Genomic DNA, 24057 nt, shown 5'->3' on the forward strand with positions numbered 1-24057 from the left:
TATAGTTGGCCAAATTGACGAGTTCTTTTACAAATATAATAATAATTAAACAATTGTGATTAATGAAAACTAATTTAAAAAATGTGTACACTTCCCTTAACCTTATTTCATATTATTAATTCACACAAGTTGTATCTCCTGTATGTTCTACCCCATAACCCTCACAGTAAAGCTTAGTGTGTTTTTAAGCCCTTCAGTGGAAAAGCACAAGGCCAGTGAAGCTCCACATACTTGAGTTTGTCCAGTGTGTAGTTTGGATCCTCCAGTTGTTCAGAGAGCAGCTTGACTCCTGAATCTCCTGGATGATTGTAGCTCAGATCCAGCTCTCTCAGGTGTGAGTGGTTTGAAGTCAGAGCTGAAGACAGAAAACCACAGCCTTCCTCTGTCACCATACAGCCAGACAACCTACAAACACAGCAATAATCCACATCACACAATTGGATAATCACACATCTCTTTGTGTTGTGAAGATGCTGACTGCTGTTTCTGCTCATGTCAACAGCAGTGATGAACACACACATCCTGATTAGCTCTCCTTATTGATCAAGCCCTGAGATCTCAAAATTATTATTAATGGTGCGCTGTTGTAGCTAGAAAAATGATGCTATATTAACGCAAGTATCCTCAGCTGTATCACATCTAGACTTCACCCTCTACAGCAGCACGGTGAAGGCTAGATCAGATACAGCTGAGGATACTCACATCAATACAGCATCATTTTTGTGACACTGCACAACACATAATATTTGTACATTACCGTGAGGGTTGGGTTTAGGGTTTCTGTAAGGTTAGTTGCTAATAAAATACAATAATGAGTAATAAATAATATAAATACTTTTCGTTAACTTTCGATCGCAGCTGTATCCCTTATAGCAACAACCACAGGAGAGATCTGAGCTGCTGGATTTACTACATTTTCTTCTGAAATACATGAAGGTAAACAACTGTTTATCTGAGTGAGGAATAGAGAAAATATTCTAGCAGCATAAACAGTGTGTATCTTACGTGAATAAAGCACATCGTCCAGTTATATTGACACATAAGTACTATTGCATGTGTATTTTACAAGCCTTAAATGGTATGTTTTGCTTGTAGTTGTGTGTATTTGAATGTCTGAAAGCTAATTTGTTTGAAAGCACAGATAAATTGTGAGCACAGCACACCTCTTTCTGTACCTCAGTTTGTGCCGTCAGATTTGAGTTTAGCAGTTGATGACGTGCGCCCTGAACATTCTAATCACACCGGTGTGATCGCATGCTTCAGGGCCCGGTTCTTCAAAAGTAATCCACTTGGATTTTGGATAACGGAAAATGGGTTTTTCAAAAGTAAAAACCGATTACATAATCGGATTCGATCACGTAATCCAATCTGGGGTTTGATCCGGATCAAACCTTTAGTTTGGGTTTTTCAGACTTTTTTGTAGGATTTGGATCACTTTGATCCAAAAAAATCTGGATTAAACTGATCCCATCAGAAAGGTGGATTCAGCGTGGATTTCATGCCCAAAATCTAATGAAAACTTTAAAAATGTATTAAATAATACTACATGTAGATCATGCAGTATCTTACAAGATATCCTGTTTATTCATATATATATATATATATATAAACCCACTTCAATAAACCCTAAATACACTGCCTAAAGAAAGATAATAAAAAAGAAAAGTAATAATAATAACAACGTTAATAATCGAGAAAAAAACTGCAGAATTTTATAAAATAAAAGAAGAAAATGAAATAAATAAATAAATGAATAAAATAATAATAAATACATAAATAGAATGACAACAGTAATGGGTGATAGGATCAGGGATAGTGCTGTGCTATCTTACAATGGTAGGTTAACATAGAAAAAGCTTGAGGTTCTGGACAGAGAAAGAAAAGACAAAAGGGTTACAGAAAAAAAGATTCCAGTTACATACAAGATAGTCACTTTATTCCCCAGGAAGTACACTTATAGCAGAGAAATATTATAATAAGGGTTGCCAAATATGTGAGAATTTGCTAGAACCTAATTGAATATTTAATTTTTTCCAGGTGTAAATATAACATCAGATCTTGAAGCCAGTGTGATTCTTTGGGTGGATTTAAAGATTTCCAGTGCAATAAGATTTGTCTGCGAGCCAGTAAAGATGCAAAGGCTATAATTTTTGTTGTCTTTGAGTCAAACTCAGTTCATCAGGTGGAATGCTAACAAAGCAAATTCTGCACATGGCTTGAGCTGTACTTCACACACTTTAGACAGTGTATCGAAAATAATTGACCAGTAAGGAGTAAGCTTAGGGCATATCCAAAACATGTAAGACAAGTTTGCTTCGCCTGTGTGACATCTTATACAGGTCTTGTCAGAAGTAGAGTTAAAAGAGGCTATCCATGATCTACTTAGATGTATTCGGTGCAACACTTTAAATTTTATTAAACTTAGGCGAGCACAAGAAGTGCTACTGTTCACTCTACTTAAGGCATTGCTCCAAGATTCCTCTGAAAATACTACTCCCAGTTCTCCATCTAATTTTAATCTTTTCTGTACTTACAATTTTCAAAGACATAAGAATTGTATTTGTTCTAGAAATAAAACCTTGTAGATAATAGTGTGTTTCTAACAGATAATCAACAGAGGTCTTTAAAGGAATGCTAGAAAAAGATGGGCTTTGAGCACTCACAAAATGGCGTATCTGAAAGTAATGGAAGAGGTCAGTATGGTTCAGATTAAATTTGGAGCGGAGGTCAATAAAACTTGCAAAGAGACCATCAATAAAGGTTTCTAAACTGCACAATGCCTATATCTTGCCAACGTTTAAACCCAAGGTCTAATATGGCGAGGAGGAATGCATGGTTGTTGCATATTGGGCTCTGGAGCATGAGGGCTTGTTTTAATTTGAGATGCTGACATAACTGAGACCATATTTTAATAACAGTGCAGCAGACAATTGGATTTTGTGTGTGTTGTGTGATTTTAATGGGTAAATTAGATGTCACCAGGGCTTGTAAGGAGGTTGCTGTACATGATCTGGATTCTGTTTCGCACCAATCGTTGCCATCTAGTAAGCACATCCAATAAACTATTTTTTGAACATTAGGTGCCCAATAACATAATAAAAAATTAGGAAGAGCTAAACCTCCATCACCCTTATCTTTCTCAAGGAACTCCTTCCGGATCTTATAAGTCTTTCCATGTCATAAAAAACTAGAGATAAGTTTGTCTAACATTTTAAAAAAAGGCTTCGGATAAGAAGATAGGGAGACACTGAAATACATATAGGAGTTTTGGAAGAACTATCATTTTAACACAGTTTACCCTGCCTGCCAGGGACAGGTAGAGGGTCCTCCATTTTTGAAGATCAGATTTAAGTTTACTCAATAGAGGGGTAAAGTTCTTTTCATATAATCCTTTAAAGTTTGGTGTGATAATAATACCCAAATATTTAAACTGAGATCTTGTCATGTGGAAAGGAAACACAGAGTCTGGCATTTGCCTGGCAAGTGTATTTACAGGCATACATTCACTTTTGTAAATATTTAATTTGTACCCTGAGAATGTTCCGAAATCATCTAAGACTTTGAGAATGTCGCTGATGCAAAACAAAGGATCTGAGATGTAAAGGAGTAGGTCATCAGCATATAATGAGAGCTTGTGTTCAACCCCCCACCTAACTATTCCATGAAAACCTGGTGTAGACTTTAATGTTATAGACAGTGGCTCTATTGCGATTGTAAATAAAAGGAGACTTAGTGGGCACCCCTGCCGAGTGCCCCTTGATAGAGGAAAGGTTTTAGACCTCCATTTATTAGTGATCACAGAGGCAACTGGAGAAGAGTACGACAATTGTATCCATTTGATAAAACTGTGGCCAAATCCAAACTTATTCATAGCGAAAAAAAGATAATCCCATTCTACTCGGTCAAATGCCTTTCGGCGTCTAATGATACTACAATTTCAGGTACATCTACAACTAGAGAAGACTATAAACGAATAGCCATTAATTTTGCTAAGATTTTGACATCTGCATTTAATAAAGGAATAGGACGATATGAACTACATTTAGTTGGATCTTTTTGGGGCTTCAACAAAAGCGTAATCAGTGCTTCATTAAGAGATCTTGGTAGAGTTCCCTGAGAAAAAGAGTGTTCAAACATGTTTAGAAGAAGTGGGTATAATTTAGCAGAAAACTTAGAAGAATTCGATGGGAAATCCATCAGGGCCTGGGGTCTTGCCACTCTGTAATGCTGATATGGCCTCAGATATTTCATGCAACTGAAGGGGGCGGTCTAGGTCTTTTTCATGATCTAATGAAATGCTCAGAGTATATATTTTATTAAAAAACTCTATCAGTTTTATTGGGTCCTTAGATGCTTCAGATGAATAAAGATTAGAGTAAAAGTTTGTGAATATGTTGTTCATTTGAAGGGGGTCAGTTGTTAATTCCCCTTCGTCATTCGCAATTTCAGAAATATATTGTGCTGATGATCTAGATTTAAGTTGGTGGGCTAAAAATCAGCTAGCTTTATCACCATGCTCATAAAAATAACCCCGAGATCTAAGAATAAGCTGTTCTGCATGGCTAGTTGAAATTAAATTATATTGTGTCTGGAGACCAATTTTTTCCTTATAGAGTTCTGGTGAAGGAGATGTAGAATACTGATTATCAATTTTGGATATTTCATCAATTAAATGTAGCCTTTTTTCCCCTCTCTTTATTAATAAATGCGGTATATGATATAATGTCTCCCCTAAGCACTACTTTTAATGTTTCCCATAGCAGGGAGGTGGAAATATGTTCTGTTGAAGTCGATTCTAAAAAATTGTCAATTGAGGTAGATATATGTTGACAGAATGATTCATCTGACAATAGTGAGGATTTTAATCGCCATGTGTAGCTCGTAAAGTTACTCGGAAAAGAGAGGTCAAGTAGTAGAGGTGCATGATCGGATTCTACAATGGCTGAGTGCTCTATACCCTTTACTGAAGAGAGGAGAGTTTGGTCTATGAAAAAATAATCAATTCTTAAATAACAGTGATGTACATGAGAAAAATAAGAGAAGGTCTTGCTGTGAGGGTTAAAAAAAACCCTATACGCAGCCTGTCTGGTTCATAAAGGATAGCATTTCGTTTGCCATTTTGGAAAGGGCCTGTGTTTTTGGGTTGGAGCGATCCAAATTTGGATCCCATTACACAATTGAGATCACCCCCTAATATCAAATAATGCGAATTAAAATTTGGTATAGCAGCTATCAGTTTGCTTACAAATTTCTTATCCCAATTGGGGCCATAAACATTTACCAGCAAGACCTGAGTTTGAAATAGTTTCCCTGATACTATAACGTAGCGACCTTGAGGATCAGAGATAATATTAGAAGCTGAGAACTGAACGTTTTTTATTATTATAGCTGTAGCTCTTGCTTTAGCATTAAATTTAGAGTGGTAAATTTGCTCGACCCATGGTTTCTGTAACCTAAGATGATCTGAGTTGAGTAAATGTGTCTCCTGAAGCAAAATTATGTCAGATTTAAGACGTTTAAGGTGAGAGAAGATTCTTGACCTCTTTACAGGACCATTAAGACCTTTAACATTCCAAGATGTGAACCTATTGAATGACTTTCCTGTCATTCCTCCTCTGTTTAAGATAGACATAATGGAACATAGACAAAAGTGAACACACAGCTAGGTGTCCCTGTATCCCTGTCATCACCCAGATAATATATATAATAATAAATAATAAAAATAAAATATCAATAAGTAAATAAAAAAACAAACAAACAAACAAGAAAACTATGAGGCAGTGAACCAACCCTTGAACATTAGAATGTTTACCTATGGAACTAAAGTAAGCTGCGGGACTCCACAAACCTAGTTGCACTCCCAGTGACTCGATTTATAACTAAACTGAGTCTCTGACGAACACGCATCATACGTTTATAAGTGGTACTTATAAAAGTAAAAAGACAAAAAAAAGCCACTAGCAAGATGTGTTAGCAGTTTTAGGTGAAACTAGCTAGAAGGGGTGGAGATAGTCCATCTGTAAATCTTGCAATATTATATTTCAAAGCAAAAGCAGCAGTCATATCAGTGAGTAGAACGTCCACTTCTTCATATTAATAATGTCCTCGTATTGAAATGTGTATTTTCACGATAAAGAGAGGTGAAAAGATTAATGATGATGATAAAACTAAAATGAGGTGGACGTCCTCGTACCTTTCTGAGATATTTAGGATGGAATTGAGAACAGCAAAAGTCACTTCCCAGCGGCTGCGGGCGTGTTGATTCGCCGTTTCACGAGTTCACACTTGCAACAGTTTCAGAATAAAGCGTATTTGGCGTGCTGTCCGGGGAGAGGGCTCTGAGCTCGGGGAAGACACCTAAACTCGAGTCATTCCTCTTATCAGGAAACAAAGAGGAATAGGGATTCGAGCGAAGTATCTAGCCCGGCCCCAGAACGCTCCCCCCGGGATAGTAATGCTTAAGAGGTGAGGTGACGGGGTGGTGGAGGGATGCTAAAGTCGTAAGATGCTGCAGGTAAGACAGCTTTGGTATATATAGGGGTTTGGTCAAGAACTGATTGGATAATAGAATAATTGTCAATGACGTATTTGATACTGAAACTTCTGCGCGTGCTCCTCCCGAAATTTGTTTATCAAACATCACTTCACGAGTTCACACTTGCAACAGTTTCAGAATAAAGCGTATTTGGCGTGCTGTCCGGGGAGAGGGCTCTGAGCTCGGGGAAGACACCTAAACTCGAGTCATTCCTCTTATCAGGAAACAAAGAGGAATAGGGATTCGAGCGAAGTATCTAGCCCGGCCCCAGAACGCTCCCTAAAAATTGCTTATTTGGTTACAGGACAGCAGCCAGACAAGTGGGTGAGCCCCCCAAAATTTGCTGATCTTTAAAATTTGGAGGGGTGCTGTTAAGTTGATGGTTGTGCTTTGTAAGGTGTGTGTCTCGGGAGGAGGCAGTTACTGTATTGATGGTGATGCGTTAAGTGTCTCCAGCAGGAGTCGTTGCTCCCACGGGAGACGGGCGTCTCCCATAGGAGCGGTCACTGCGCTAGCAGTGGTGGTAAGGTGTACTTCTCCCATGGGAGCTGTCACTGCACTTGCAGTGGTGCATAATTAAGGTGTACGTCTCCCGTGGGAGCTGTCACTGCGCTTGCAGTGGTGCATAATAAGGTGTACGTCTCCCATGGGAGCTGTCACTGCGCTTGCAGTGGTACACAATAAGGTGTACGTCTCCCGTGGGAGCTGTCACTGCGCTTGCAGTGGTGCATAATTATAAGGTGTACGTCTCCCGTAGGAGCGGTCACTGCACTTGCAGTGGTGCATAATGAGGTGTACGTCTCCCATGGGAGCGGTCACTGCACTTGCAGTGGTGCAAAATTTTGTAAAGGTGTACGTCTCCCGTAGGAGCGGTCACTGCACTAGCAGTGGTGCATGATAATGAGGTGTACGTCTCCCGTGGGAGCTGTCACTGCACTTGCAGTGGTGCATAATTATAAAGTGTACGTCTCCCGTAGGAGCGGTCACTGCACTTGCAGTGGTGCATAATTTATAAAGGTGTACGTCTCCTGTAGGAGCGGTCACTGCGCTTGCAGTGGTGCATAATGAGGTGTACGTCTCCCATAGGAGCGGTCACTGCACTTGCTGAGGTGCATAATTTATAAAGGTGTACGTCTCCCGTAGGAGCGGTCACTGCGCTTGCAGTGGTGCATAATGAGGTGTACGTCTCCCATGGGAGCGGTCACTGCACATACAGTGGTGCATAATATATAAAGGTGTACGTCTCCCGTAGGAGCGGTCACTGTACTAGCAGTGGTGCATAATAATGAGGTGTATGTCTCCCGAGGGAGCGGTCACTGCACTTGCAGTGGTGCATAAGATGTACGTCTCCCGTGGGAGCTGTCACCGCACTTGCGGTGGTGCATAATTATAAAGGTGTACGTCTCCCGTAGGAGCGGTCACCGCGCTAGCGGTGGTGCATAATAAAAAAGTGTACGTCTCCCGTGGGAGCAGTCTCTGTGCTTGCAGTGGTGCATAATAATGAGGTGTCCATCTCCTGTTGGAACGGTTATGCAGATGCTGTATTAGCGTTATTAAAATATATTATGCAAAGTGTATTTCGAAGGAAGTGTCGTGTCAATGAAGGAATGTGTTTTGAATAAGGGTTTGATGGGCTTTTCTAATGTGAGAGCGGTCGGCTCGAATGTAGCACTTAAAGGCCTGTGAGGACCAGCGTCCGAGTGTTTGGATCTGCTGCTCTGATAGACCATTTTGTGCTGCAGTGGTGGCTGCGCCTATTCTGAAGGAATGGCTGGAGAAATTGTCAGCTGGAAAGCCCGACTTAATTAGGACGCATTTAAGATGCTTCTGGAACCAGAAACGAGTGACTGGGCGATAGCTATCGTCTGTAAAAAGGGAGTCTGAAAGGGAAGTGGCTTGTGATCTCCTGATATGTGAAAATGCTAGCAGTGTTTGGTATTGATGGATAGGTGATTGAAGGTTGAAAATGTAAATGTTATGGCCTCTTTTTGCTTGATCAGTTTTGCTTTGTTTAATGAGAAAAGAAATGGTTTCGTTATCCAGCGTTACTAGATCGGATATGGTGGGATGAATGTTTGGGTTGAACCCGGATGTAATGGTGAGTTCTGAACACCTTAAAAATCCGAAGAAGGCTAAAATAAACATGGCGTCGAGAGTACGTGCTGTGTGGATTGATTCGTATCCTTTGCGAAGAGTGGATATGCATTTAGTGAGTGTTTTCAGTGTTATGGGTTGTCGGGTGTCTTGACGTGTGGGGTGGGTTCTCTGTATGCCTTTCAAGAGAAGAGTTGTTTGCGAATTAGCTATGTGAGGTGCAGGGGAGCCGTAAATTAGTTTGTGGAAAAATTGAATTCCACTCAAATAGCCTTTAATGGAATTGATCTGGAGTTTTTTGATAATTGTGAGGTAGGATATGTAAGATGAAATGGAAAGTAGAGAAAAATCAGGAAACAGTATGTTATAACATGCATGGAATGTTTTAAAGCTTTTCCTTGCTGTTAAATATGACTGCAGGGTTCTAGGTGCCACTGCCTGAAGGATAAAGTCGAGAGAGGCTCCAAGCAGGTTTTTTAAAGGATGATCTATGGGAATATCAGCTCTGAATAAGGAGGGACTTGGATTGGAAACTGATCCGCCTATGGTGCCAAATGTCTGAATTTCTGGAAGGCAAAACGAGAGAGAGAGTCAGCAATTTGATTTTTGGACCCAGAAATGTGATTTGCAGTTAAAATAAACTGGTCACATGCTGAAATCCAAGTTAGGCATCTTAGTAGGGGAATTAGTGCTAGCAAATTTGAACGGCCTTTATTTATACAGTGAACGGTTGCTTCATTGTCACAGTGAATTATGATGCGGGAAGAGGACCATTCTTTACCCCATAGGGATGCAGCGACGACTAGTGGGTAGAGCTCGAATAGCGCCGATGATTTTAGTGGTTGCGGCAGGTCTAATAGCTGGGGCGGCCAAGTGGACGCGAACCAGCGTCCTTGATAGTAGCCTCCGAATCCGATTGACGGGGCGGCGTCGGTGAATAAATTAATGTCTGCTGGGGAGGGTATTAGGTCGCTGTAAAAGAAGGAGAGACCGTTCCATTGTTTGAGGAATAATATCCATAAACAGAGTTCGTTTAGGCTATTGTCATCGATGGATATTTTATCCTCTAGACCGTGAGCTGAGGACGCGAGAAATAAGAGATGAGAAATAAACGTGCGGCCTTGGGGAATTATGCGCATTGCGAAATTCAAATGGCCGAGAATTGATAATAGCTCGCGCTTAGAACAGGTGGGGCTGTCTAATAGGGAGGAAGCTACCAGGATCGTTCGATCAATTTTTTCCTTTGGTAGGGACGCTTGGAATTTATTGGAGTCTAATTTGATGCCCAAGAATTCGATTGAAGTGCTTGGACCGGCGGTTTTTCCCTCGGCGAGTGGAATCCCGAGTTCAGCGAAAACCTTCTGAACTGTTAAAAGGTGCGCGGCTGGTATAGCGTCTGGTGGTGAGATGTTTAGGAAATCATCTAGTAGATGTATTAGATGCGGGATTTCGTAGTTGTTGGAAAGGATCCAGCAGATTGCTTCCGACAGCGTATCGAAAATCTTTGGACTACTTCTGCAACCGAAGGTTAGGCGGACGGAAAAATAATAATTTTTTCGCCAAAGAATGCCGAAAAGGTGCCAAAAGTCAGGGTGGATGGGCATGACTTTAAAGGCGGACGTTATGTCGACTTTAGCCATCCATGCGCCGCGACCCGCGATTTTAATTAATGAAATAGCTTGGTCGATGTCATGATAGATCATTGAGTACTCTTCGAGAGGGATGAGACTGTTGATACTAGGAAACGGAGAGTTATGCGGGGAGGAAAGGTCGATTATAAAGCGTTTTTTATCGGAGAATTTCCTAGTGGCAACGCCAATAGGACTGACGCGATAAACTCTGAAAGGAGGTCCGGAGAAAGGACCAATCATGAAATTTTTGTCTACTTCTTTTTTGATTAGACGGTCGACGATGTCGGGTTCGGTGAGAGCGGACTGAAGATTTGGACAAATAAAACTACAGGTGGGTAGGCTAATGACACCTGGATGAAAACCTGAAGACAGACCCGTTAATAGAAATTCGGTGAATTTGGGATCGGGATGTTGGAGCAATTCCGATTTTAGGCGAGAAACATTCACAGGAGTCGATAGGTACTTTCTAGCATTTTTATTTACAGATTTTTTCACTGAACATACTGTGCGGGCGTGAGCGCCGCCGCAGAAATTGCAAACATGCAAAAAACGACATTTCTGTCTCCAGCACCTGCCGCTATTGAAGCCGGTGCACAGGCTGGCGGAGGCTGGGACAGAAGAGCGGTGATCAGAAAAAAGGGGCGGAATATTTGGGTTTGAAGGGACGTAACTGGTAGATCTGGGCTGGGCTGGGTCGGGGAGGGGAGGAGGGATGGGATTTATGAAGGGGCATGATTCTGTGTGGTGGGTGGTGGATCGACAGACCGCGCAAGATATACTGCGGCAACCGAGAAAGACTTTATTATGAAGATCTGTGTCTATGGCTCCCCAGAATGGGGTCTGGTTCCATTGTGAAATGCGAATGGCGCATTTAGCGGAGAAAAGGCGGTGGTAGGTGTAGAAATGAGAGCCTCCGTATGAGAGCGCGAGCTCAGCGACTATCGCGAGATAATCATTGAGCTCACGCCTCCTGTGGGGATAGACAGAACAGATGACGTCTGTATATCTTGAGAATGCTATTGTGAATTCTGCGAATGATAAGATGCGTGACTGAATGTTAGCTGTGTTTTTTAAGGTTACTGAAAATTGGCCGCAATCTATCTGGCGGTCTGCCGATGTGGGTGAAATGGGTGAGAGGAGAGAAAAAAGATCTACATCCGAACCTGACAGGATTTGGCTCCTGATGGTGTTGGAGACGGGTGGAGGATCCAGGGCGAGGGCGTTGGGTGGAACGGGTAGAGGCGTGGCTGTGGACAGAGAAAAAGACTTAGTGTGAAGAAGTGGCTGTGGGATGTTGGAGGCTAGAGCCGCTTGCGGAGGCATGCTCGCGCTACTGCTGGCCCTAGGATCACCGGTGGGAGGAAAAGAGAAAAGAGGAGGGGCTTCCGACGTTAGTGACGTCAGCGGAGGCGGCCTCACGCTGGAACTTGCGCCGGGGCCTGAAGGAAAGTTGTAAGCTAGGGCCGCTTGTGGAGGCATGCTCGCGCTGCTGCTGGCCCTAGGATCACTGGTGGGAGGAAAAGAGAAGAGAGGAGGGGCTGCCGACGTTAGTGACATCAGCGGAGGCGGCCTCACGCTGGAACTTGCGTCGGGGCCTGAAGGAAAGTTGTAAGCTAGGGCCACTTGCGGAGGCATGCTCGCGCTGCTGCTGGCCCTAGGATCACCGGTGGGAAGAAAAGAGAAGGGAGGAGGGGCTGCCGACGTTAGTGACATCAGCGGAGGCGGCCTCACGCTGGAACTTGCGTCGGGGCCTGAAAAAACCTGGGGAAGAAGAGGAGGAATTAGAGGAGCTGGGTTTTGAGCTGGGAGCTGAGGCGGCCTCGCGCTCGCACTGCTCGCGGGAGCTTGGAAGGGATGGGGAGGCAGGATGTGGATTTGGGTCTGTGCTTCCTGTAGCGACCCTGCGCTTGAGTTTGAAGGGGGGGCTGCGGGCCAAGGATGTGGTTGAGGATGAGCTTCTGGTGCCGCTAGCGGAGGCAAGCTCACGCTATACTGGCGGCTCGATGGAACGAGTCCAGAGCCGGCGTGGAGTCCAACTTCCAGGGATTGAGATCCTACGTCATCTGGACTTGGAGCTCTCCCCAGACTCGCTGAAGGCCTGCTGCTGCGTCCGGGTCTGGAAGACGGGTTTCGATCCGGACGCTGGTATGGAGTTTTTTGGACCTGGCTGGATTTTTTCATGGCTTTGGAAGGTGGAGTGATGGAAGGAAGAAGTGCTCCGGATTGCAAGGCGTTATACATAGCCAGGAGGTCCGCCTTGGTGGTTCGGCGCGGAACGGTGATGCCTGCGCTGGAAAATGCTTGGCGGAGGTCGAATACGGTGTTTATCCCTGTGGCTGGGACAGAGGACATGGCTGAGGCAAATGATTAGGCTGGAGAGGATTGCCTTCTGGGAGATGGAGATGGTGAGCCCCGTCGTGATCGGACAACCAAGATTCTGGCTGAACGGCGGCCTCGAGGTGGAGCCGCGGGCTGAGCTGATGCGCTCTGCGGGGCTACGGAGCTCTGGGTACCGGCGGGAGATCTCAGAGGAGCCTCGGCAAGTAAGGCGTCGTCCTCTGCGAAGAGATTAATCTCAGACATTCTGCGTCAAAGTTTGGATGCTAAAGTCGTAAGATGCTGCAGGTAAGACAGCTTTGGTATATATAAGGGTTTGGTCAAGAACTGATTGGATAATAGAATAATTGTCAATGACGTATTTGATACTGAAACTTCTGCGCGTGCTCCTCCCGAAATTTGTTTATCAAACATCACTCAAAGAAGACTTCGGCATCTGGAGCTGAATCAAAGGTGAGAGTTTCCCCGTCATATGGGAGTCGTAGGCGGGCAGGGTAAAGAAGTCTGAAACGGATCCCTTTTTGATAGAGCTTCGTTTTGACATTCTTGATGGCAGCGTGCTTCCTGCTGAGAGCTGTACTCAGGTCGGGGTAAAATCTGATGGTCTTCCCTCGGTTTGCAGCTCGTGTTGTCTGGCCCACTGCAAGGTTCGTTCCTTCTCTTGATAACGATGAAAACAAACGATGATGGGCCTTGAAGGTTGACCGTCTCTGGGTTTAGGCGCAAGCGCTCGATGTGCCCTATCCAATTCGGGTGGTTTCTCAAACACCTGCTCTCCCAGCACATCTTTTAGCAGATCCGAAGTAAACTTGACCATGTCTGTTCCGCTTTGGCTGTCTTCGGGAACATTTATAATCCGGAGGTTTGCCCTGCGTGAACGATTTTCCAGGTCATCTAGACAATCTAACAGCATTTCGTTTGACGCTTTCAGCGATGCGATGTCCGCCTCAGCTCTATTGAGAGCCTCAAAGTTTTCCCCAGCAGTTGTTTCCACAGTAGTGAGGCGTTTTCTAAGCGTGTCAACAGTTTCTTTAAAGAGCTCATATTATGGGTTTTTGAAAATGCCCTTCCATGTAGTGTGTAACAAGTGAAGTGAAATGTCCAGCTCAGGCTTAAATCTGTAAGTGTACAGTATTTAAAACTATTGATTCATCTATAAAAGAGTCGACTCATAGTGCTTCAAACGAGTCATCTTGATAACGAGTCATTAGGTGTTTCGCGATGACGCAGCCACGAAACACAAGTAGTTGCGCGCGCAAACCCGGGAGATTTAAAACCTGCGGCCCCGCCCACTAACTGAAAAAAAGTCACACAGACTGTGTGGAATGAAGTCATGCTGTGCAGATGGATATTATTGACAGTTCACCCACAGATGAAACCTCAGCAGTATAGCCCAGCCTTGAGCAGATCGAGTGCTTCTGGAAACGACATGCTTTCAAAGAAGACTTCATCGGTTTGTTAAAGGAAGGATCAGTAAAGACTGTCAGAACATGTATCAGTGCATCATGGATCAGTTTCTTCCCCCATTTCACCAGTGTAAGTACGTGCGATTAAAACTGTTGCCTCATTTACTCTAGCTTGCACATTCTGTATTTAGTTGTGTTTAGTTGTGTTACTTGTAACCGCGTGTACTGTATCAGGTTAACTTTTATTTTCTCATATCGCGTGTAAAGCCACGTTGAAAATGTGCCACGTGCCGCTTTGTTTACGTATCGTCAGCTGTTCCTACACACATGCAACGCTCAAGTTTCAAAATATTTCAGCTCAGGTTCGAGGTGAGGTGTATAAATTGCACCCTGCAAGCTGTACTGGTGCTCTAGGCATGTGTGTCGTGTCCTCGGGGAGGACTGTAATGTGTGTGTGTGTGTCTCCGCTGAGGAGGGTAGTGTGTGTGTCTCCTCTGAGGAGGGTAATGTGTTTGTGTGTGTGTCTCCTCTGAGGAGAGTAACGGTCTAGGGAAAGGATGATCACGCCGCCCTCAACCTAATAGTGAAAACGAAAGGGACCCATTAGTAAAGTGAGGACCGGGGGGGGGGGATGTCGCAGTTGAAATTGAAGACCGGGGGGGAGGGAATGGGTATTCGCGGATATAACTGAGGACGCGGGTGGTGATGGAGGTGTCGCCCTGGCGTGTGTGTGTGTGTGTGTGTGTGTGTGTGTGTGAGAAAAGAGCAGGTAGACTGTGAGGGGCTAGGAGATCTCCTCGCCAGTTCTTTGACTTTTTGCTCAATAAAATAGTTAGTCGTCAGTATTTTCTAGTCCATCGTCTGTATTTACATTCACCCACTGGCAGCCAAAATCCACAATGAAGCGTGTGTGCACTGTGACTACTTTTATATTGTAGATTAGCAGCTGGGCATTTCACTCTGTCTCGCGCTGAAGCCTTGTCCGTGTCGACCAATCGCAGCAGGCTGTCATCGGTCCAATCAGTGCAGATTAGCTTCGCGCTGAGGAGGGGTTTGGGTACAAATGAATCACTGAACGATTCATATGGGAGTCGCTGGGATAATTAGGTAAAAATAAATGCAGATTATAAGACCATGAAAGTGTTGTTTGACCTTGCATGCATATTAGACTTTTGTTGGAGACCCTTACAACCTACATATGACCCTATTTCATGTATAATATGGGCTCTTTAAACAATTCAATAGAAAGTTGAATTGGTGCAAGGGAAGCTTTGATTAAAGCACTCATATCGTCTTTGAGGTGTTCGCGCTGTTTTTCCAACTCCGATGTCAGTTTATTCAGAGAAAGTTCCTCCGTCTCTGAGTCACCCATCGCCATTTTAGCTAGCTTGCTGCTTATCAATGTTTTCTTTGGATCTTGGTCAGTTTTCGTTTTGGAACTCGGCATTTTGCTTCCACGTCTGTTTAAAAGTCACCAGTTTCAACCTAGTGTGTTATGAAGAATAATAACCTGATATTTAAGGTAAAGTTGTCGGGAGGCTCATACGCACGCGACCGTTCTCTACATTGCTCAAACCGGAAGTCTCATAAGGTTTTTGTCATATTTGTTCATCCGTCAGGCAAACCAAGGCCAGACTTGAGATCCATCTCCTAAAGGCTACGCTCAGACAAGCTGGTCTCTCCACATCAGATGAGGAAGTCTGAAATTATTGTGGAGTTTTTGACATTAAGTCTTTTCTTTAATTCAATACATCTATATTTGAAACTAGTTATAAATATCCTCAATGTACAGTGCTTGTGATGTAGGTCTCAGAAGAGTGGACTGCTGGAAGAGGATGGGGTGGGGGTTTTCTTGTTTTTTTTTAATGTGTGTGTTTTCATTTCAAATTAAATCAAGGTTATATTGACCCCACACTGGCTATTCTACTTATTGCTCTTTACATATCTATAGTTCTACATTGTCATTTCCTATCCTGTTTGAACACTGGTTATCCAGATTTAGTGATCCTAAAAAGTTCCTATCCGGATCAGACTGATCCAATCTGATGTTGTTTTGAAAAACTGGCTATAAAAGTAAACTGGATAACATGATCACGGATCGCAAAAACAGGATTACTAAATCTAGATAAATTTTATCTGGATTAAACCTTTGGAAAAACCAGGCCCAGGGACCAGCCAAGGCTGATCACACCGGTGTGATTGTACATGTGAAAGGGTTAAACATGTTTGTCTATTCACATACGTTTGTATACATAAATATATATATGAATATATAAATTACATATATTTTGTATGTATGAATATATTTATTTATTTTACTGCCAATACAATGAGTGGGCAAAGAGGCGTCCATATTTGTTAAACCAATATGTAACTATCTTCTTGTAGTCACTGTAGAGTGGAGAATCATTTACCTCAGTGTCTCCAGTTTACAGTGTTGACTCTTCAGTCCATCAGAGAGAAGCTTCACTCCTGAATCCTGCAGGTCATTGTTACTCAGGTCCAGCTCTCTCAGGACACAGTTTGAGGATTGTAGAGCTGAAGACAAACTCTCACAGCACTGAACAGTGAGTTTACATGTGACCAATCTGAAAAAGAAGAACACAGATTACATTAACAGTGTGATTTTGAGTAATTTGCCTAGAATTAATATTTATAATTAGTCAATCAGGTCCTTGATCTCAGACCTCAGTGTCTCCAGTTTACAGTGTTGACTCTTCAGTCCATCAGAGAGAAGCTTCACTCCTGAATCCTGCAGGTCATTGTTACTCAGGTCCAGCTCTCTCAGGACACAGTTTGAGGATTGTAGAGCTGAAGACAAACTCTCACAGCACTGAACAGTGAGTTTACATGTGACCAATCTGAAAAAGAAGAACACAGATTACATTAACAGTGTGATTTTGAGTAATTTGCCTAGAATTAATATTTATAATTAGTCAATCAGGTCCTTGATCTCAGACCTCAGTGTCTCCAGTTTACAGTGTTGACTCTTCAGTCCATCAGAGAGAAGCTTCACTCCTGAATCCTGCAGGTCATTGTTACTCAGGTCCAGCTCTCTCAGGACACAGTTTGAGGATTGTAGAACTGAAGACAAACTCTCACAAGACCGAATAGTGAGATTACAGCCCTGTAGCCTGTGTAGAGGACAAACACAATATTTAGGTGGTCATCTGAGACCTCATTGATCAACAATGCTTACTCACAAAAACTATGTGTATACAAGCTTTCACCCTTATGGTCAGATATACTAACACCTGACTAACAACTGAACATGAGTATGTGTGTTCCTCCACAGCAACTTCATGAGTGGTGAATGCAGATTTTTTGTGTTTTTGTCTGTTGGCGACTCTTAGAGGCAATGAAGTGAATCTGCAAACGTTAAACTATGAAGTCTAATGCAGTAATGCATGTGAGAAACTTTGCAATTAATTAGCTGACAAAATATTAGATTATTGTTGTCATGTGTTTGATGGGACTTTTACATCAATTACGCAATTTAGAAATTACAAATGCTTAGGACGAGGCTTCAAGCTGCAGAATGTGTAATTAATAGTCTAATTAATATTTGAATAATTAAGAGTGTAAGCTCATCAACCCCTGTTCTGCAGCAGTTCAGCTTGACCTTTATATCAGACCATTAGGTTCATTTATAGTCAGATTGATACTGGTTGTCTTGTCCTTGTACTGTTGTGTCCCTGTGCTCTCTCTATGTTTCACCCCAGTTTATCCCCATGTTACCCTTGTTAGTTGGCCCAGTTACTCTTCACCCCCTTGTTTCCTTACTAATCTCTGTGTATTTCAGCAGCTCTTAGTTGTTGATCATAGACGTGTATGTGCGTATCTTTCTCTTGCTTGTGTTTTCTGGTCTTCAGCCCTGCTCTTTTCTTTGTGGATGGATTATATTAGACATTAAAACTGGTTTATTAAAAGGTCTCCAGAATGTATCTGTAAAGTTTCAGCTCAAAATACCCATCAGATTATTTATTATACCTTTCAGAATATGGGTATTTTCAACTCTGAACACACTGTAGCTGTGTTGTTGCCTGTGCCTTTAATGCAAATGAGCCGGTTCTCTCCGCACACCATTCCCACATGTCAGAGCCACAGAGATCTCTCAGTATTTGTCACGGTTGCAGGTTTGTGCGCTTTCCGGAGTATCTGTTTTGTCACATGGGTTTGTGTTGTTTGTTTTTCCACGTGTTTTTGTTTGGTCACGTGTTATGACGGCACTCAGCTGTTTGATTGATCACCAGCTGAGGTACATTACTGAGCCTATATCTGGGCTACGTTTCTGTCTCTTTGTCAGTTCGTTGTGTTTGCTTATGTGTATCTGTGTTGTGCTCAGGACTAGAAGAGTGACTGCTTGTATTCGTTTCGTCCTTCTGTTCCTGCCCCAGTGTTCCAGTGTCCTCACTCTCTTTTTGTAGCCCTGTTGGCTTATTTTCACTGTTACCATTAAAATATCACTTGCATTTGGATCCATCTTGGTACTCTTATTTTACATGTGACAGTATTGCTCTGAGGCATGTCTATATCTCCTGCTGAGTCTCATGTCAGATAAACAGCACAGTGACAGACAAGAATGAGAAATACTACAGTATGAACTTATGCTTATTTGATGTATTTGTTGTGGAGTTAATTAAAGCCTTTCTGGAGCGATGAGTCACACACAATGTTGGTACAAAGTTTTGGTGGGTCTCAGAATTGCAGAGATTTGGACCCTATTTTAATGCCAGGAAATTAAAAATAAGAGACTGACTTGTGTTTCATCACCCCAATATGACTGTACACACACTATACCACACACAGATCTGTTCAAATTGCTTACAACAGATGATTTTCATCATAGGTACCCTTTAAAGGGAGAGTTCACCCAAACATTTACCCAAACATTAGCCTCAAGGAGTTCCAAACCTTTACGAGCTTCTTTATTCTGTTGAACACAAAAGACTTTTAAGATGAAAACCATTAGCCTTTGACCTTCATAAGTCAATGATTACAGGTTTTCATCTTTCATCAAAATATTTTATTTCATGTTCAACAGGAGAAAGAAACTTCCAGAAAGGTTTATAACCACTTGAGGGTGAGTAAATGAGTAAATTTATATTGTTGGGTAAACTATCCCTTACACAACCACTGCCAATATATTAATCTGAGGGTTATTAAAAACAATCTGAAATATTAAATATTAAACAATTATTCACAGTATTCTGAAGTGCCGACAATAACAATACTGTACACGTTCATTAACATCAATTGTATTATTTAATATCAGCAAATGTCTATTTCTTAAATGAAAACAAAACAGACTTTGACTTACTGAGCTCTTTTGGAGGATTTGATGACTGCTGATAGTCTGATGAGACACTCGTCTGATCTCTGGAATTTCTGAAGCTCAAACTCCTCCAGCTCCTCCTCTGAGGTCAACAACACAAAGACCAGAGCAGACCACTGGGCAGGTGAAAGGTCAGCAGATGACAGACTTCCTCTACTGAGGTGAGACTGAATCTCTTTCAGCAGAGTTTGATCATTCAGTTCATTCAGACAGTAGAACAGATTGATGGATCTCTCTGGAGACAGATTTCCTTCAAGTTTCTGCTTGATGTATGCGATTATTTCCTCTTTGCTCTGGTCTCTGTCATCCTGCTGTGTCAACAGGCCTCGTAAGAGTTGTCGATTGGACTGGAGTGACAGACCGAGAAGGAAGCGAAGGTAAAGGTCCAGATGTCCATTCTCACTTTCCAGAGCCTTGTCCACTGCAGTCTTCAGCAAATCAATCATACATTTAGTTTTGCTTTTCTTTCTAAAAATAGGTAAAGGTTTCTTGTTGAGGTCTAGAAACAGATGTTGATAAAGGGCTGCAATGAACTCCTGAATGCTCAAGTGAAGAAAGCAGTACATGGTACCAAGAATGATTCCCGTCTCCTCCTTAAAGATCTGGGTACACATGCCTGAGTACACTGATGCCTTATAGACGTCAATGCCACAGTCTTTCAGATCGCTCTCATAGAAGATTACATTGTTTCTTTCCAGCTGCTGGAAGGCCAGTTTCCCCAGTGAAAGGATGAGGTTTGGATCCCAGGAGACATCTGATGTGTTTTCTCCATCATACTTTCTTCTGCTCTGCTGGATCTGAAAGCGGAGAAAGTGTGTGTACATCTGTGTCAGAGTCTTGGGAGATTCCTGCAGTGTTTCAGCATTAGCCCTGTCTTTCAGTTCAGTATTTCTGTTCTCCTTCAAAATGTTCTGGAGAACAGTGGCTGAAATCCAGCAGAAGACTGGGATGTGGCACATAATAAAGAGACTCTTTGACTGTTTAATGTGATCAATGATTTCTCCGGCCTGATTCTGATCTGTGAGTCTCTTTCTGAAGTACTCCTCCTTTTGGGCATCATTGAATCCTCGTATCTCTGTCAGCCGGTCGATACAGTCAGCAGGAATCTTATTGGCAGCTGCTGGTCTGCTGGTGATCCAGATGAGAGCAGAAGGAAGCAGATTTCCCTTGATGAGGTTCGTCAGGAGAACATCCAGAGAGACTGCTGAAGATACATCACGACACGTCTCATTACCAGCAAAGTTCAGAGGAAGACGACATTCATCCAATCCATCAAGGATGAACAGGACTTTGAATCGTGTGCTTCTTGTAAGGTTCAGTCCTTTAGTCTCTGGGAAAAACTGAGTTAAGAGGTCTTTTAAACTTTGTCTTTCTTTCTCCTTTAAGTTCATCTCTCTGAATGGAAGAGGAAATATGAAGCTGATGTCTTGATTTTCTTTCCCTTCAGCCCAATCCAGAACAAACTTTTGCACAGAGACTGATTTCCCGATGCCAGCAACTCCTTTTGTCAGGACAGTTCTGATCTGCTCGTCTTGTTCAGGTGCTTCAAACAAATGTTTGCATTCAACCTGTATCTCTAGTGACTGATGACGTCTGGAAGCAGCTTCAATCTGTCTGATCTCATGTTCAGTGTTGACCTGTTCACTCGCACCCTGAGTGATATAGAGATCTGTGTAGATGTTATTCAGAAGTGTGGAGTCTCCTTGCTGAGCAATTCCTTCAAACACACTTTGATATTTCTTCTTCAGGCTACATTTAAGCTGATTGATGAAGAACAGCTCACCTAAACACAGGAGCAAAGAAACAGAGTTTTAGTCTTGACTTTTCCAGCTATATTTGTAAATGTCAGTCTGACTGATGGCCATGAGTCTCCTACCTTCGAGAGTATCAGCAGCTTGATCTTGCTTCATCTCTCTCAGGAAGAAGAGTGTGAGATCAAGAGCTGCTTCTGTGATACTGCATCTGTTCTCATTAAACTCCTTTACAAACTCGTGTTGGTTTTCTTCTTGTAAGATTTTCTTAAAGTTTTCCAGTTCATTCTTCACAAACTTGATAATTTTACTCTCAAGATTCTAAATTTGAAAAAAAAAAAAAAAAGAAAAAAAAAGAACACTATAACAGACATTCAATCACATACTGTTGTAAAACTATTTAATAATTGAAAATACATTATAATACAGGTCTGTAAGTGCTCAATTCTGATTGACTGAAAAAAAAAATATAAAAAAATAAAATTAAATTAAATTAAAAAAAAAAAACACTTTACAGTGTTTTTATTTTAGATAAACACGTAGTTAAATTGTTCAGGCAGGCTTTGAGCACATTATATTTCCATATCACTATGCTGAATGATTTCAGTTATTTCACAGCGACAACAATCAAACCACATTGCAGAAGGCTTTGGATGAGACATGTAAAGAACAAGTCCTAGACACAGGAGCAGTTGGAGAACAAAAACCTGACAAATGTCTGAATTACAGCATCTGAACTGTGGAAACCATAGTATCCCAACAAGCATAGGTTTGGGTTTAATTGAAGACTACAAGACAAATTAAAAGTTGTTTGACTAAAATAAGGTTGAATTTGGAAATATTGACTACACATGTCAAGTCTGATCCGTGTATTTTGTGACTTGGCAAGTGTTAAGCTATTCTTAGATGTCTATTAAAATTTCAGTGACGACCTAAATTTTGTCTTATTTTAGCCAAGCCATCTTTGTCTCTTAAACACAAAAATCACTTTGTGCCAAGTGTGGAATAACGATCTCACATAATTTGAAATATTAGAAAATAATACACACCAGAGGTATAATGACATCATCATGAGTATCGGTCACGCTGGTAGACAAGACAGAGATGGTTCACTTTTCACAGTATTTATTCAAAACAAAGTCGCTGATCACAGTGAGAAATCAAAGGGTTGATAATGCTGTAGCAATCTTTTGTAACAGCAATGAAAGTCAATAGCAGATGTAAACAATCTCACTGATAGTTTGCTCGTAGGAGACTCAGCAGGTGAGTATGCAGACACAGTTTATCTAGTGGATAGCTGATCTTCTGGTAAACACTACACAAGTGCAAGCATCCCTCTAGATCGATGAGAAGGATCACAAAGCATGTAATGATCATCCGTTGAAGAGTATACAAGCACGCAGTTCATCAGAGTAATAGCAGATCTTCTAGTGAACATCAGACAAGAATAATCTCTTCCTTGATCAGTATGAAGGACTCATAAGGAACATCCATGGAAGAAAGGGAAGAGACGAAAGAGTGAAGATGAGGACACCCATCCGACTTTAATACCAGCTGACGACTGAGAGAAGAAGGTCAGTTTATATTGTGTCCTTTGGTGATGGGGAACAGGTGCAGGTCATTAGAAGGCTGATGAGAATTCACGGGATTGGATGGAGGTGGTTTGTAAAGGAGATCGATGATTGGGTGAGCAGAAACGAGCCGGGGATGTGACAGTGTCACAGGTGTGTATTAATTTCTAACAACTCAATGAACTGGAGTCAATTATTCCTTACTTAACAAATACATTGTAATTCTTCAAAAAAGTAAATACATGGAAAAATAACATTTACAAATGACATGTTTTACAAAAGCAATATTTTTTAAATAAACATATTGCCTGTTATAATATGAATTGGAATAAATTTTTCCCACCTGGAAGATCATCAGGAGATTGCCTCTGAAACTCTTTTGCCTTCTGTGAGTATTGTTTCTTGAATCTGGTAACTCGTATTCAAAACTGTTAACAGATAAAACTACTGAGGCAAACAAATACAGATATATCTCAAAGACATAAAAAATACTAAATGTTCTGTAGACCTCATGGTAAGGAGACAGTCGGGACAGTGAACTTGTGCAGTTGGTCCATTGCTGTGTCCTGTATTAAATTGAGCTGATAAATTACAGACATTGTGCATTTGGTGTGAGGTGTGAAGTTTGCCAAGCACAGCATGAGCACACAATTTCCTAGGTATCCCTAGGCCTATAATTACCAGAGTATGTAAATAGTTTAGAATTTAGGGTGTTGAATATTAACTTTTTACCTAGCTAACTGTAGTCAAGAGATTTTTTAAATATGACAGTACGTTGGGAAAGCATGCCAGTCTCAAAGGGGAAGGGTGGTGCGAAGGCGACATGCTACCCAATGGGGAGACCTGGTGACAATAAGTAAAAGCGCTTCATAAGATAAGTTGGTTAGCGGGTAGGGAAGACACAAATCTGCCTGAAAAGGGGAAATGCTTGTTGACTGAATAACAGATATGGGATCGTTTCCCCAGAGGTTGCCGCATCTCTGAGAAAGGAAGTGATTTCTCAGGGGAATTTGTCAAGGAGGGGTCGTCGCTAGGAGTTTGAGTTCAAAAACAACAAGGTCGGGTTGGACCGCGGAGGTGCAACAAGCAAGACCTGCTGCTCTTTCTCCCTGACCCTGCACAGGGTCTGTGTGAGCAGGATCATGGAGGACAAATCCATACTGCTTAAGCCTCAGGGCCAGCGGAGAGCCAGCGCATCTGTGCAGAGCAGGGAAAAAAGCAACTGCCGATGAGCGGACTTGCAAGAAGCAAGCAGGATGACCTAGGCTTCTCTGAAGTGCACCCATATTACCTGGACCATGCTGGGGTGGAGTTTCTATTCTCCCAGGAGTGTGAGCTGCCATGAGAGCATGTCAACTGGCATGGTCGAACTTGCATGGGATATGAACAATGTGCAG

General features: G+C 42.1%; 1 protein-coding gene and 1 pseudogene across 3 annotated transcripts in view; one reads left to right on the forward strand and one right to left on the reverse strand.

Annotated features, from left to right (window-relative positions):
* LOC130222303 (zinc finger protein 208-like) overlaps positions 1 to 24057 on the forward strand; it is a 758572-nt pseudogene that overhangs the window by 436733 nt on the left and 297782 nt on the right.
* The window catches only part of LOC130222300 (NACHT, LRR and PYD domains-containing protein 3-like), a 34156-nt gene that overhangs the window by 4495 nt on the left and 5604 nt on the right, over positions 1 to 24057 (reverse strand). For all 3 annotated transcript variants that reach the window (XR_008836430.1, XM_056454875.1, XM_056454874.1), the window contains exons 5-11: positions 23004 to 23088; positions 21215 to 21410; positions 19324 to 21121; positions 16964 to 17137; positions 16691 to 16864; positions 16418 to 16591; positions 232 to 405 (exon numbers count right to left, since the gene is read on the reverse strand). Coding sequence is in view for 2 of the 3 variants with exons in the window: in XM_056454875.1 (XP_056310850.1) it covers positions 232 to 405; positions 16418 to 16591; positions 16691 to 16864; positions 16964 to 17137; positions 19324 to 21121; positions 21215 to 21410; positions 23004 to 23088 (2775 nt within the window). In the remaining variant the exon portion in view is untranslated. The remainder of the gene's footprint in view (positions 1 to 231; positions 406 to 16417; positions 16592 to 16690; positions 16865 to 16963; positions 17138 to 19323; positions 21122 to 21214; positions 21411 to 23003; positions 23089 to 24057) is intronic.

This window comes from Danio aesculapii, chromosome 4 (genome assembly GCF_903798145.1).
Source record: "Danio aesculapii chromosome 4, fDanAes4.1, whole genome shotgun sequence".
NCBI lineage: Eukaryota > Metazoa > Chordata > Actinopteri > Cypriniformes > Danionidae > Danio > Danio aesculapii.